This window comes from Lepisosteus oculatus, chromosome 14 (genome assembly GCF_040954835.1).
Source record: "Lepisosteus oculatus isolate fLepOcu1 chromosome 14, fLepOcu1.hap2, whole genome shotgun sequence".
Lineage (NCBI taxonomy): Eukaryota > Metazoa > Chordata > Actinopteri > Semionotiformes > Lepisosteidae > Lepisosteus > Lepisosteus oculatus.
Genome location: NC_090709.1, coordinates 14,938,607 through 14,953,408, shown reverse-complemented (window position 1 = coordinate 14,953,408; position 14,802 = coordinate 14,938,607). Strand labels below are relative to the sequence as shown.

Sequence of the window (14,802 nt, the reverse complement as noted above, 5' to 3'; positions counted from 1 at the left end):
AAAGCAATAGGCTCTATTTTGAACAAATAACAAATATACAAACTTTCAATGTGGGGTAAGAGGTACAGTCCACAACTGATTTTTTTTAGCGTACTCAGAAAGTATAAGCGGTTTGAAAATACTTACATAAATTATTTTAGGAAGACTGTGTTGGTTTTTGTATCATTTGTGTTTGTGTTGACTCTTATTGAGATCTCCAGTCACCTGCCCTTATAGATGCCTCTTTTGCTTATGTGTTGTTAGAAATTGAGCTCGCCTGTGTGCCTGCTTCTAGGGTTTTTTTAAAAAAGGAATAGGTTGGTTTTCTATTTTTTTTACCCCTTGCCCAGTAGCAGTCTACTACAGGGGGGATTCTGGGTCCTCTCTCCATACAGTATGTCTCCTTTTGCATTGTTTCCAGACCTGGGCTGATTTGAGTTTTTCATGGTAATGGATTACAAGGGTAGGTCTGACAGAAGTGAATGTGGTGGATCTGCCATCTGCCCAGGCAGGAAGGTAGATACAGTATATGTAAACAGGTTTTAGCATTAATGTTTTGCATACAATCACCCTTTCCAAAAGGTGAGATAACCAGAGAAAACAGGACACAGCTTTTCTAGGGACTTTTTTTCCCTACAGTATTTATGGTTACGATGGGTTTTAACTCTTTGTGGAGATAAGCTATTTTTATCTTTTCTTTGGTGTAGGTTCATGAATGCATGGGCTTTCTTTTCTTCCATGTCTTGTTCCTTTGTTCAGTTGTTTTGTATTCTTTCTGTTTTGTCCCCTTATTTTTGTGCTGGTGCTAGAATTTCTGCTGGCTTTTCCATGTTTTTCCCTTTTGCTCTTTGATTTAATTTTTTCCTGTGACCCATTTTTCCTTATTTATCTCAATGTGATATTTTCCCCTTCTCCTCAGCTGTTGAGTCTCTTGCACTTTCTTCCCTGTTATCAGTATTGTCTGATGTTGGATTGCATTTTAAGTTCCTTATTTTTTAGTAATCCTGTAATTTTTTTCCCACTGTTATTCTCATCTTTTATTGTACTATTGCTGTTATTGCAGTCTTCCCACAGTTTATTTTATTCTTAAACAACATACTAAATAATATAAGAATACATGTTGTGCTCATCTCTTTCCTGCCACTTGCACTCCTGATATTGTCTTCAAATAATTCCAATATTTTAGAGCTCTATATTTTCAAGCCTTGAAGGCCTAAGGTTGTTTTTTAAAGTGTTTGAATGTGATGTACTAACTACTGTCTACAATAACAATAACATACATAAATTACCAATAACATGCATATAAAAAATAGCCCAGAAATCAAGTATGAAGTAAGGAAATGGCTGCAGCTATGAATCAGAATTTTAATCTATTGGTTTTGTAGTTGGTTGGAACTTGGAACTAGTTAGACAAGGGGTGTGAAGATTCGTTACAGATGTATTTTGCTGTACGCAGAACAAGTGAACAATAGACGGACATAATTTCACAAGACAACCCAGTTGGTTCTTGAAATTTCCAAACCACACATCAGAGTGAAAATTAAAACAAATTGAGGAAGGACCGATAGGAGAAGATCAACAATGAATCATTAACATTACAATGCTTAAGTTGCCTTTATAATAAAGACAATTTTGTCCTTTTGTGAGGATCATGTCCACATTGGACCTGTTTTTTTAAGTTGTTTTGAAATTTCACTTAGGGTTCAGAACATTTCACAACTACTAATTTTTTTTCCTACCACCTCAGCTAATTCTCTCCCCCTTTAGGTTTGGGTGGGGGTATGGGTTTTTTCCAGAAACCTGTTATCATTTCTTTGATGTTGGACACATTTGTCTTCAGGAAGTTTTCTTCACACCTCCTATCATACTCATCTGACATGTCCATAGCTACACTCATTTACTTGCAGCAGACAAACAATGACAGAGTCGTCTGCAAATTTTATTAAGTGTCTGGAGTGGTGAGAGCTCTTGAGGGTGTTTGCTTACAGGACAAAGAGTAACGGAGACAATATGCATCCTTGGGGGAACCAGTAAAACAATACCTGTTGTTGGATAATACATTGTTGACTTTCACACTCTAAGTCTGTTCAGAAATCAGTAACCCCTCTGATGATGTTAAGATCAAAACCAAAGTTTGATAATAGCTTTGCTGCCTGTACTTGAGGTCAAATGCAATTGCATACAGAGGAGGAAGTATAGCACAACAAAAATAACACACTTCTAAATCTACCACAGCACAGAAAAAAACTAGAAAAATCACTTATAAAACCACAGGAGTACACAAACATAACACAAACTAGAATGCCACATAGACAATAATCTGTAGCAGAATATCTGCTTATGTTGTATTTTCTTTGTGGATGTTTTTGGATGTTGTATTGGCCTTGGCAACTCTGTGATTTAACAGTCATGATAATAAAGCATTTTTGAATCTCTATGTGAGTGGAACCTGTTGAATATTAGTTCAGATGGCTAGCTGTGTCAGCAGGTGTAGGCTGCAAAGGATCAAGTAATAGTTTAATTCCATGCTGAAAAGAGAAGAAAGAAAACACAACATTTTGGCTGTGGAGCCTTCTTCAAGGGTTACAGTTGAAGAAGGCTCCATGGCCGAAACTTTGTTTTCTTTCTTCTCTTTTCAGCATGGAATTAAACTATTACTTGTTAAATATTAGTTACACTTGGGTTTCGCAATATAATATAACCAAGAGGTATTGTTATTTTTTTAATACTTTTACAGCAGTCAAACTGGCATACTCTGATATCTGAGAGAGAGTTTAATATAAAAATTTTCTCTTGAACTGTCATGAACCAGTTTAATTTGTTTTTACCTCTCTACAAATCAGCCTTCAAAAGCTTAACTCATGTAGCTGTAATGTACATGAACACCATTAAAAAGTTTTCCTTTCTCTATGTGGCACGTGGAGTGCTGAGAACGCATGCTCCAAGCTGCTTGCTCCTGTAAGGAATTAACAACTTAAAGATTAAGTTAAATTATAAATAGGCCTCACCCTGTACATAGGGAGTTATGGGACATGTTTCGTTTAGAAGGGATTTAAAAGTAAAAAGTAAAGCCTGAAATAAACAAACTGTGCCATGTAAGACCAAGGTAAGGAATGTTTGTTACTATTTGTTTTGTCTGGTTATTTAAACCATTCCGTCTATTTCACACTTAACCAATTTTGAATTAGAAAGACTACAAACTGTGCAAACTTCCAAGTCTGTAAGGGTGTATGATGTAGATCATTCACAAGAGCACACGGCTTCTTGTTATAATTGTAAGAACTGTAGTTCACTACTGTTCTTTTGACTCTTGAGCTTGCATCATACAGCCGTTGGAGTGCATTTCAAACCTAAGAGATATCAAACTCATTTAACCTGTCAGACATATGTTAAATGGGTTGTGACTTTTGGCAAAGTTTTTTGCTACATAATTTGTTTCATGAATACCATTTATCTCTATAACAACTTTCCTGTCCCCAGAACATATGTTTTAAGCTGCTTGATCCCATTGGGTGCAACCTTTCCATTGTATTCATAATGTGTTGTTTGCATTAGGAGTGTGTTAAATAAGCAGAAAAGAGGCCTGTTTTTTCTGTTGCTTCTGATCTTATACAGTGGTCAGAATCTCTCATCCAAAAGCTTATGAGTGGAAAAAAATTAAGTACAGATGCACAATCCATTAAAAACCATTTAAAGAGCATAAGGGTTTTCATCACATGGACTTGTTCGACTGTTGAGGATTTCTGTTTTGGTTGAGGATCAATTAAAGGACAACAACCTGAAACACTATCTTCGATCTTTCCAGAGCTGTAAGTAGTCATTCCAAGTTTATTAACTTGTCTCTTTTTTTCTATGTACTTTTCAATAGCCACTGATGTTATTTACAACAGTTTTTTTTTTTCAAAATTGCATCTTTTTGGACAAATTTTAAAGAATTGGCACAATAGGCGGAGGAGTGGCTCTGTGGCTCAGGATCTGCACCGGTGGCTGGAAGGTTGCTGGTTCACATCCCATGGTTGACAGAGGAATCCTACTCTGTTGAGCCCCTGAGTAAGGCCTTTAATCCCAGCTGCTCCAGGGGTGCTGTACAATGGCAGACCCTGTGCTCTGACTCCCAGCTTTTCTCCCTGTCTGTGTGTCTCATGGAGAGCAAGCTGAGGTATGCAGAATATGAAGTCCTAATGCAAGAAAATGTATATGGTCAATACAGTAATCAGATTTATTCCATGCTGAAAAGAGAAGAAAGAAAACACAATGTTTTGACCATGGAGCCTTCTTCAGTTATGATTTGATTTTTTACAATCATACCCACAAAAACTTTGCAATTTTTAAAAATCTTGCAAACACAACCCAGATATGTTGACTTCTTTAAAAACATTTTTTTAAAAGAAACACATACTTCTTTTCTAGTTTTTTTTTATGTGGTGGCTGCCAGGAATCCTCAGTGAAAAGGTATGCAGATCCTGTGCAGACGCAGGAGCAAGTAGTTATTGAGACAAGAGAACAATCCGAAACGTCAGGCAAGATCATAGTCGATCGGCGAAAGGTAGATCAAAATCCAGGAAGTACAGAGAGAAGCAAACAATCCGAAACAGAAGGCAAGGCCCAAGGTCGAGAGGCAAAAGGGAGATCAGTAACCAGTAAGCGAGATTTAGAGTAAACGCGAGGTAGAGCTCTCAAAGAGAAGACTCAATACCGAGGGTTTGGATGGTTAAAATTGTGCTGCTTGCCGCACAGTAGAGTGTGTGCTGATGGATTAACACGTGCGGCGGTGCTTGTTATAATTAACCCGCTGCTGGTAGTGGTTAGTTCTTTTGTGAGTTATTCTCCGCTAGCTGGTGGTTGTGACAGTGACAGAATGCTGTTTTGTGATTGATGCTATATCAAAATATAGGGCCCGTAAAATTAAACACAGAACTAAAACCATTTAATGGACTTGTACATCTGTTGCGCTCCTACACTATTAACATCCATTGGGCATTGAATTTCAATTATGTTTCCAGTCCATTCAGATATGTTCTCTATTTTTCAGATTGCTGGCAATGTCACATGTTAAAGGAGGACAGAGGAGTAGAAGGCCAGACCTGTGGTCAAGGGCTGGTGGAGTAGGGAATGTGATCAACGAATTTCTGAAGTTTTCTAAACTCGAAAAAAAAATTAGGTGGAATGACAGTATGTGGTCAACACTGTCAAACAGACTCCTTGGAGAGGAATGCCCCAGCAACAAGAAATGGTTATCAGTGATTTGGCATGAAGATAGAAAACAACTAAGAACCAAAGTGCTTAGGGCGCAGAAAGAGGAGAGTATTGGTAGGGATTCCAAACCAGATGACAGTACACAATCTATAGTCAATATTTCAAGTCAAAGTGAGGGACATAGTTTGGAAGGCAACACAGAGCTCAGAAGTTCATCAGAAGATACAGAAGATGCATGGGCAGCACACGGCAGCACAGACAGTGGTGACATGTTAGAGGGAGAAAAAATCTGTGTAGAATCAGAAAAAAAGCCTGAAGAGCACAGTGAATATTCCCAGGGGGCAAGCTCATCTGGGACATCACCTCAGGATAAAAGGGGATTAAGAAAGATTATGTCTGTGCCTAAAACTTTCCAAGTATGTTTAAAGGCTGAACAATGGAAAAAAATAGCACCTCTAAAAGGTACATCTAAACTAAGACGACCATGGACCCAGATCTTATATAACGAGTTCAGGAAGATAAATCCTTGTTGCCCAATAGCCTTCAAATACCAATACATCAGGAAAGAGAACAGCAGAAAAAAAAAAAACTTTCTGATGATAAAAGCAGTCTGTACCTTCAGGTCCTGCAATGTAAAATACATTATGACAACAAGACACAAACCAATGGGCAATGATGACATCACAATTGATGTTGTACGAGCAGGGCAAATACAGCACAGTAAAAGGGAAACAAAATTTCGACAAGCACGTCAGCCTTATCGTCGAAAGATTGCCCGTGCCCTCACAAAAGGAATCAGCAATGTGTACTACAGGAACCTGAGCAGAACACCGCTTGCTGAAATTGCAGCAGGCAATTTATCTAAACCACTAACACAGAATGTCCTGAAAGTCATTTCATCAGAGTTCAGGAACAGTAAACGCATTCACTATGATCCAGTGTTTGAATTACATATGGCACAAAAATATATGAAAGCATGCGACTTCGACATTGTCCATTTCCCAGGATATATACAGATTTTGCAGTTAGACACATTTGCTGCCTATCTTTACACAGAACAGAGTATGCGAATTCTTATTGCCCATCTAAAGATGAAGGAGAAAGTCAGCCTTTACCTGGATGCAACAGGAGGGGTAGTCAGAAAAATTCCATCGGAGAACAAAAGAATTTTGTACTACAGTCTTACGTTACCTGGAGGTGGAAAAAGAAAGCCTCCATTACCAGTGTCTGAAATGTTGACAACTGACCACACCATTGTCAGTATAGAACGTTGGCTACGGAAATTCATGTTTGACATCTCAACATGTACTACCAAGAGAGTGCAGCATGTAGAAACTGACTACAGCTGGGCCCTGATTCACAGTGTTCTTTTTGCCTTCAATGGGGACACCATCCATGCATACTTAAATCGTGCAATGAAAGTCTGCCAAGGCAAACTTAAGTACACAGAACTTCAGATGTTCACTGTTCTGCACCTTTGCTCTGCCCATGTCATAAAGGCTGTCTCTCAAGCAATTAGTAAAAAAACAACAGACAAAGGACTGCGAGACTTTGCAACATTTTCCTTTGCCATCCTGCAAAACAGCACAACTTTGAGTGTCGCCAGAAATGTTTTCAAACACATGTGTATTGTACTCTCAAGCAGGAGGTTCACAAATGAAGTCCAATCTAGTGTCTGCCTCCTTAACGCTTACATTTCTCAAACAACCACACCAGACCAGATGGAAAAGGAAGCAGAAGTCAAAGACACAGATGAGGTACTGTACCCAAAAATGAGAGGCAGCCTGGGCCGCTCTCCTTTCGCTGTGGAGTTCAAAGGTATTTATGAAGACAGCATATCAGCTCAAGGACATGATGACTATGGGACACAACACAATGTGAACCCCTATTTCTGTGAAGACATAATAAGATTTCTGTTGCAAAGATACATGGCACTATTTCCACTGTGGAGTGGAATTTTGTTGGGTGACCTGGCAAGATATGCTTCAGACAGCAAAAAAGACATATCAATGTCAGAGGTAGCACAAACAAGAGCCACTAATTGTCATGTTGAGACCTGGTTTGGCATTGTCAAGCATTCAATACTTCAGCACAGGAGGAAACTGAGGCCAGCAGAGTTTATTACGATAATGAGACAATCCCTCCAAGGCCGGTACAGAGAACATATAATCCAAAATGCTCTCCCCAAAAAGGTTTTGACGGCTCCATTGATCACCACTAAGACACGTCATGAACATGCACAGGAACAATGGGCAAAGAGAGCACCAGGTGTAGGCAAAGAAACAAAAAATAAATTCTACAGCGCACCACAGAAAATTCCAATCCCCAAAAAAATGAGAACACAGGAAAAAAAAGTTAGCAATAGAAATATTGAAACAAATGAAAAATCGCCAGATGACAGCAACGGCCTGCAAGTACAGCAGGGGAAAGCAGGAACCACAGAATATAAAGAATGGCAGCACAAAGAAGAAAGGAAAGTGTCACCCAAGCAAGCTGCCGTGGGCATGGCTGAAGTGATCACACCACACTGTGATGCACGCCCCATCTCAAAACTTATAAAAGAGAAAACAGATTTCAAAAAGAAGGTAGGATTTGTATTTCAAATATTTCTCTGTGTGGACATTCACTTCTTTTTCAGAGCTTATGAATGTCATCTTCTACTACTGTAGGTGTTCTTTGTCGTTTCTCTCTAACTTGTTATACTTGTTGACATACTTGTGTTATACTTGTGGTGTGTAATCTCAATTTTCATTATGTTAGGTCCAGTGATCTCTTGTGTATGCTTTTGGCTTGGTAAATCTTTTTTAGGTACACGCCCTTTGGAACATCAATCCGAGTGAATTAGTGGTTGCAGTTTTGCCATCCATGCACAGTGCAGACACATATATTCTCAGACACTCGGAGTTTGTGTCTCTGAAACCAGATGAGTGGCTCATAGGCGAGGTAAGATGAAAGTGTTTGATTGCATGCATTTGTTAAGGTTTCTGAGCTTTTGTGTAATCAAATGTGTGTGAGTGCGTGAAATCACATCTTCTTCAATTGTGTTTGCTTTTTCCATAAGACCATTGAGTGTTACTTTCAAGTAGCGAAAGAATCCATGGACTTGGGGAAGAAGGTTTTCCTAATGAACCACTACACAACTGGTGTAATCATGAGTGGGAATAGAGAGCGCATGGCTAGACAACGTTTGTCCAAGGTAAGGACATCAAACACAAATGTTGATGGATTACATTAGTGAGGGGGCAAACATGGTTTTTCACTAACTGATGATTGTTTTATCAATAGAGAAACAAGGAGAGCTACAAGCAATCAAAACAGGTCACAACTGTGCCCATGGTGCTGCCTAAAGAAACTACCTTTATAGTCAGAAATCAAAATTCAAAGGTAGCACACCATCCCTGTGAGGCAGCCTGTTGTACTAATCTTGTCATTCTTTTCATTACAGGTCAACTTTGAAAACTATGAAGCCATTATTAGCTTTTTTAACACTGGTGTCCACTGGAAATTGTTGGTAAGTGTGGTGCAGGTAATCCAAAACAGCGTAGGTTTATAATTACACCTGGAACCATTACAGTTCAAGTGATTATCCTTGTTGCATCTAAAAAAATTACAAAGTCACAATGTATGTGTTCCTCTCCTGTTAAAAAAGGTGGACATTGATAGTGAGTGTCCAAGGCAATGGTGACAGTGCACTTTTCCTAAATTATTATTGTGAATACTGCTGTGTAATGAACAGACAACCAAACAAGTCAAAGTGTCATGTAGGAAAAAAAGTACTGTTAGGTCATTTCCTGACTGTCTTTGCCGAGGTTTGCAAAATATTAAATGTTAAATAATATATAAATATAAATATTATATATATAAAATATTCAAATATTAAAAACCTTTGTTTAAACAACATAAAACTCCTGAAACTGCCTGTGTGTCTGGCCCCACATTAAATGCAACTTCATGTCTGATGATGGGCCCTTTGTTTCTTGCAGTATCTGTATGCTCCATCCCAGAAAGTCTTTGTGGTCGACCCTATGGGGAGTGATGAGATGGGAGACTCCACTGCAGCGGCAAAAAGGTTCAGGTAAGAAATCAAGCATTAGTTTCGTGGTGAAATTCTGCAGGGGCACACATACATTTCAGGTTCAAGTTCAGCATGACAAATATTTCCTCATTTATCAATAACCTATTGTTTTGATTCACAGGGACTTTTTTAAGATGCGAAGGAATGTCCTAGGAAAAGAAGACTGGTTGAATATCAACTGGCACCCAAGCGTGATTGGTCACACCAGGCAAGCAGATGCCTCAAGCTGTGGGGTCTTTGTGATGCAGGTCAGCATAACCTTTCCACGCCGAAATTTTGGACTTAAAACTATTGTATGAGAGATTTTTAGGGAAATAATTGAAACAAACTTTTGTCTGTTAGATGGGCGCAGACATCATTAACAATTTCCCGGATATTCCAACATATATCGAAATAAACAGCAGTGCCAAAGAAATGAGAAAGTTGCGGGAAGACCTGTCAATCAGAATTCTTGAGGCTTCAGGTATTGTACCATTTGATCCTCATTGCCTACGTTTCTTGGTGTATATTATTTTCCTGAAGCATGTTCTCTCTCTGTAACAAGTCTGGATGAAAAAGATTCTCAATTTATTTATATGCAGAACTCATTTGGGTATTCTTTTTGTACTATATAACACAGTGATGAAAAGTTAATTAAATCACATTTCACACAGTTAAAATTCAATGACACTTTGGCCTTCGTCGTGGTTGACACAACCATTGTCTGGGAAAAGTGTGGGTCTAAATTGCCCATAGTGAAGCAAAGCAAACTGAAACATGATAGCTGTGTTATCATGTGCCCCCTTAAAATCATAGCAACACACGCTGACGCAAAAAAGGGTAACAGGTGTTGACAGGAGTATTCTGAGACATGACAATGTGCGGTTTAAGAAGCAGTAGAACACCTAATCAGGAAAGTGCATACGAAAAGGTCTCTATCAAACTGTCTTCAATTATGCAACAATGATCTGTAGATAACATTGGAAAAATCAGTCTATTTGGCATGTTTATTATCGCTCCTCTCCAGGACATGTGCCTGATGTGTGGAGAAACACCAGTGCGGCAGACAAACTGGGTAAGTGAACATCATCTCTATCTGTATGTGTAATGTAAGCACATAATAACAAAACATGCCAGTGAAAGGTGATAGCTGAACTGATATAAGGTTTACTGTCCGTGTAGATTCAGTGTGACAGTTGTGAAAACTGGTTCCATGAATTGTGCATCTCAAAAGAAGAGTATGAAAGCACAAAGAATGAAGTAACGTGGATATGTACATTTTGCCAACCCCAGTTTGGTGAGTATGCTCTGCATGCAAACTATCACTATGAAAGGGTTTTTTAAGCAGGACATGTAGTTTTAGATTCAGCAGAAACATAGGATGACATATTTCAGTGGACGTTATAATTGTTTGTTATTGTTAAGAAGTTTGGATTGCAGGCTTGTCTTCTGGCATTAATGGTTCTATAAATTAGGGATAACTTTTAAAAAAACACACCAAAGAAGGCACACATAAAAGATTACTGATAATCTGTGCAATTTATTACATGACACAGGCATCTCAAAGATAGAATTACTGTGTCAGATTAATGATTAGACATGGATGCATCAAATCACTTACTAGGTTTCTTTCCAATAGAATAGAAACAAAGACACGACCATGAACACCTAAAAGAGCTTGCCATTTAGCACAGAAACAATATAATGTCTTGCTGTAAAAACACAAAGTAAGAAAAAAGGAGTTTGATTAGGAGAGATCTGGCAAATTGTGCAAATACCTAGATCTTGATCTGTGACCCATTTATACTCCTTGGATCCTTTGCAGTTCATAACCCTTCTAACGGTTTTATATTTCAGGCACTGTTGATGAGTGAGCATCCACCCCCTACTCCCAAGAATTACATAATAGACATGTTGGAAACTCAACAAGACTGTCAACGTGTTCTCAGCAGAATTCACCTCCAAAAGACACATAAGTACAAGTTTCAATATCCCCCCAAAATTTATCTTGGGTAAGAGTAAACTTTCATACACTTTGCCAAAAAATAATGAAAAACACTAGAAACCATTTATTATCTATTGCCAGAAACCACACAAAGTCCGTATGAAAACAGTAAAAAAGTTAATCATGTTAACACACTGTTAACATCACTGTAGTAGTGCAAAGAAATGTAAATCGACAGTATGTCAATATGAAATGATTTCCAGATACAATTGTATCCATCCTAGAAAGATAGATTAATCAAGAAATTCCACTCTGTTGTGAGAAAGATAAAAGAAAACTGGCTTCTATCAAATAGAAGTGTATCTAGGGTGATTTCTTATTATTAGGTTTCCAAAACAGTACCCTATCTACCTTCAGACAGGGCACAGTGCTAAAAGGATTCTAACTGGAACAATAAAACACAATCGCATCATCGAAGTCCGAACCCCACCGGCTTTCAATATCGTACCATGTACATCTCCAGGAGTGGAGATTCATCAAAAAGAACAGCCTAGACACCAAAGTGATACCAAAGTGACTTTTCTTACACTAAGTTTAAGGTAGTTGTAGGATGCTGTCTAGATCGATTAACAGATTACGTTAACAATAGCAAGCAGGTAGCAGAGCTAGCTGTTCTGCTTCCTATGGTCATATTGAGCATTTAGGCACACAGCCCCTAAATTGTGGAAATATATGTCAGACCTTTTTAAGGATGCCCCATACCTACAAGTATATTTAACAATGCTGTAGTCTTCTACATCGTCTCTGTAGTCTTCTTTATCCCAAGTGATCTAATTCTTTTGGAGGTGCAGAAACATAGATATCAAGTGGGTAAGTAGAAAACCACGTTGCAATTGTTTTTTCTGTGTCTAACCCATTTTTTTTTCTCCACACCATTCCTGCCACTATTCTCTCTTCGGTGCCTTTGGTTGATATTGAGCTCCGTCCCCCATGACAAGGGATCCTCCTGGATTACTGAAGCAAGGAACCCAGCCTACAAAACTCAAGATCCTGTACTGCTCAACCCAGTGGATGGGACACACTCAACATTAACATCTAGTCTCACATAATATATGAAATAGAATTCACCGTGTCAATCTGCATGGTTGTGCATGTGAACTGTTTCTACTAACTACTTGTCATACACAGCCAGGACCTGGAGGGGTGGTCAACCATCAGGCTTTGGACCCCCAGAGATTATTTTTCTCCTTTGGAGTTTTTCTCTCCTTCGTGCCTGATGGTTACACAGTCACATCATCAAGACTGCATACCACACCTTCATTGTGATAACAGATATAGCTTATTTAAAATGTGAAATTAGGAAAAAACTAAAACAAAACAAGGGAAATAAAAAGAATGTAAAATCTAAAGTTTTCAGATGTTGTGATGAAGCTTTTGACTCATGAATAGCACCCCCTATCCCAGTGTATTACCTGTAGTGTAATCTTCAGAAAATCATAAAAAAATAAAGAAAGGGGCCACAGCCACAGCAAGGTTGTATGAGGTTCGGGGGGCTGTCTGGTGTGTAAAACACTTGGTTTCAGCAGTGTGGCTGTTGTATTTGAAATGCTATTGAGCCATGAAGATGACCCACCTATCGCACTGTATTACCTGTTGTGTTATCTTCAGAAAATCATAAAAAAAGAAAGAAAGGGGCCACAACCACAGCAAGGTTGTATGAGGTTCGGGGGGCTGCCTGGTGTGTAAAACACTTGGTTTCAGCAGTGTGGCTGCTGTATTTGAAATGCTATTGAGCCATGAAGACGACCCACCTGTCCCAGTGTATTACCTGTAGTGTTATCTTCAAAAAATCATTAAAAATTAAAGAAAGGGGCCACAGCCACAGTAAGGTTGTATGAGGTTTGGGGGCCTGTCTGGTGTGTAAAACGCTTATTTTCAGCAGAGTGGGTACTGTATTTGAAATGCTATTGAGCCATGAAGACGACCCACCTGTCCCAGTGTATTACCTGTAGTGTAATCTTCAGAAAATCATAAAAAATTAAAGAAAGGGGCCACAGCCACAGTAAGGTTGTATGAGGTTTGGGGACCTGTCTGGTGTGTAAAACGCTTATTTTCAGCAGAGTGGGTGCTGTATTTGAAATGCTATTGAGCCATGAAGATGACCCACCTATCCCAGTGTGTTACCTGTAGTGTTATCTTCAGAAACTCATTACAAAATAAAGAAAGGGGCCACAGCCACAGCAAGGTTGTATGAGGTTCGGGGGCCTGTCCGGTGTGTAAAACACTTGGTTTCAGCAGTGTGGCTGCTGTATTTGAAATGCTATTGAGCCATGAAGAAGACCCACCTATCCCAGTGTATTACCTGTAGTGTTATCTTCAGAAAATCCTAAAAAAAAAAAAGGTTCCACAACCCAAAACAAAGCTTGGGAAAAGTCAGAGGACCTGCTTAGTGTGCAAAACACTTACCTGCAGCATTGTGGGTGCTGTGGTTTAAATGCTATTGGTTTGTGAACAGAATACCCCTATCCCAGTGCATTGTGCCACATTAAATAAAAGCACGAGAAAAAGAGATTCAGAATGCAAAGCTGTGTCAGTGTTCTGTGTAAAACGTCGGTTTGAACATCATGGGAGCTGTTTTTAATAAGCCGCTGAGTAAAGAATATTTTAATCTTCCTGCTGTCAGTAGTATTGTGAATGTAGTTGACCCTTACCTGAATGAAAACAGGATGTAAAGGAAGGGTTTCAGAAATCAAACAAAGCTTTTTTCCCGTGCTTACAGTCTGGGTAATTGGAGACTGCGCTGTTCTGCTTCCTATGGTCATATACAGGTTTTTCGCACGAAGCCGTATTGAACAGTATTTCTCCGGTTGTGAACGTGTGCACACAGCGGCCCCCCAGGTTCCAGTTCGTGCGTAATTACGATAATTACGCATCAATGAAAAACCGGAGGTTTAAAAAAAGATAATTAGCTCACTGATAGTTTGATGTAAAGGCTGTGGAAATATCCACAAGTCGTGGTCTTTAAAATGCTTTTGGTTTGAAGGCGTTCTGTGCTTCCATTGCGGAGATATGGACAAAAGAATATTTGTGCTTGGTCAAATAAATGTCATAAAAACGAAAAAGTAAAGGCTGAGAAATCATCCACAATGTATTTTATACACAAAGCAAGTGTTTTTGTAACTCTAAGAGATTTTGTGAAAGCGCTACAGGCGTGCCAAAATCGTTTTCGAACTTCAAGCTAACTTTACCCCGGTGGTCCACCATGATCTGTCCCTCCCTGATCTCCTGCTCCCGACTCCTTCTCCCACAGCTGCAATCACACTTTAAAGGTCTCGTTTTCCTTCATTCGCGTTATTTCTGTCCCGAAACTGTCCTCCACACACTGTGTGATATTAATCACGGCCCGACTCACCAGGATCTGGGAGACGCTGCGGAATTTGTCTTGAAATGAGTCCTGGGAGTCAGACATCGTGTTTCGGAAAACTTCTGAAACTTCAGACACAAACGATTTGAGAAAAACCTCCATGAAACAGTGAAGCTCGTTTTCCTGCTTCATTTGCGCGATTTCGGCACCGAAAAAATTGTCGACAGACATGATTTTAATCAAGACCCGTCTCGCCAGAACCTG

At 39.1% G+C, this 14,802-nt stretch overlaps 1 protein-coding gene across 1 annotated transcript; it reads left to right on the top strand.

The window, feature by feature from the left end:
• The first annotated feature begins 7,932 nt into the window (after nt 1-7,932).
• LOC138242510 (uncharacterized) lies at nt 7,933-10,422 on the top strand. Its single transcript, XM_069198042.1, has 7 exons — nt 7,933-8,118; nt 8,237-8,371; nt 8,621-8,686; nt 9,159-9,250; nt 9,372-9,498; nt 9,593-9,713; nt 10,412-10,422. Exons 1-7 carry the CDS (start codon nt 8,041-8,043, stop codon nt 10,420-10,422), a joined length of 630 nt encoding a protein of 209 aa, XP_069054143.1. The 5' UTR covers nt 7,933-8,040.
• Nucleotides 10,423-14,802: the final 4,380 nt, after the last annotated feature.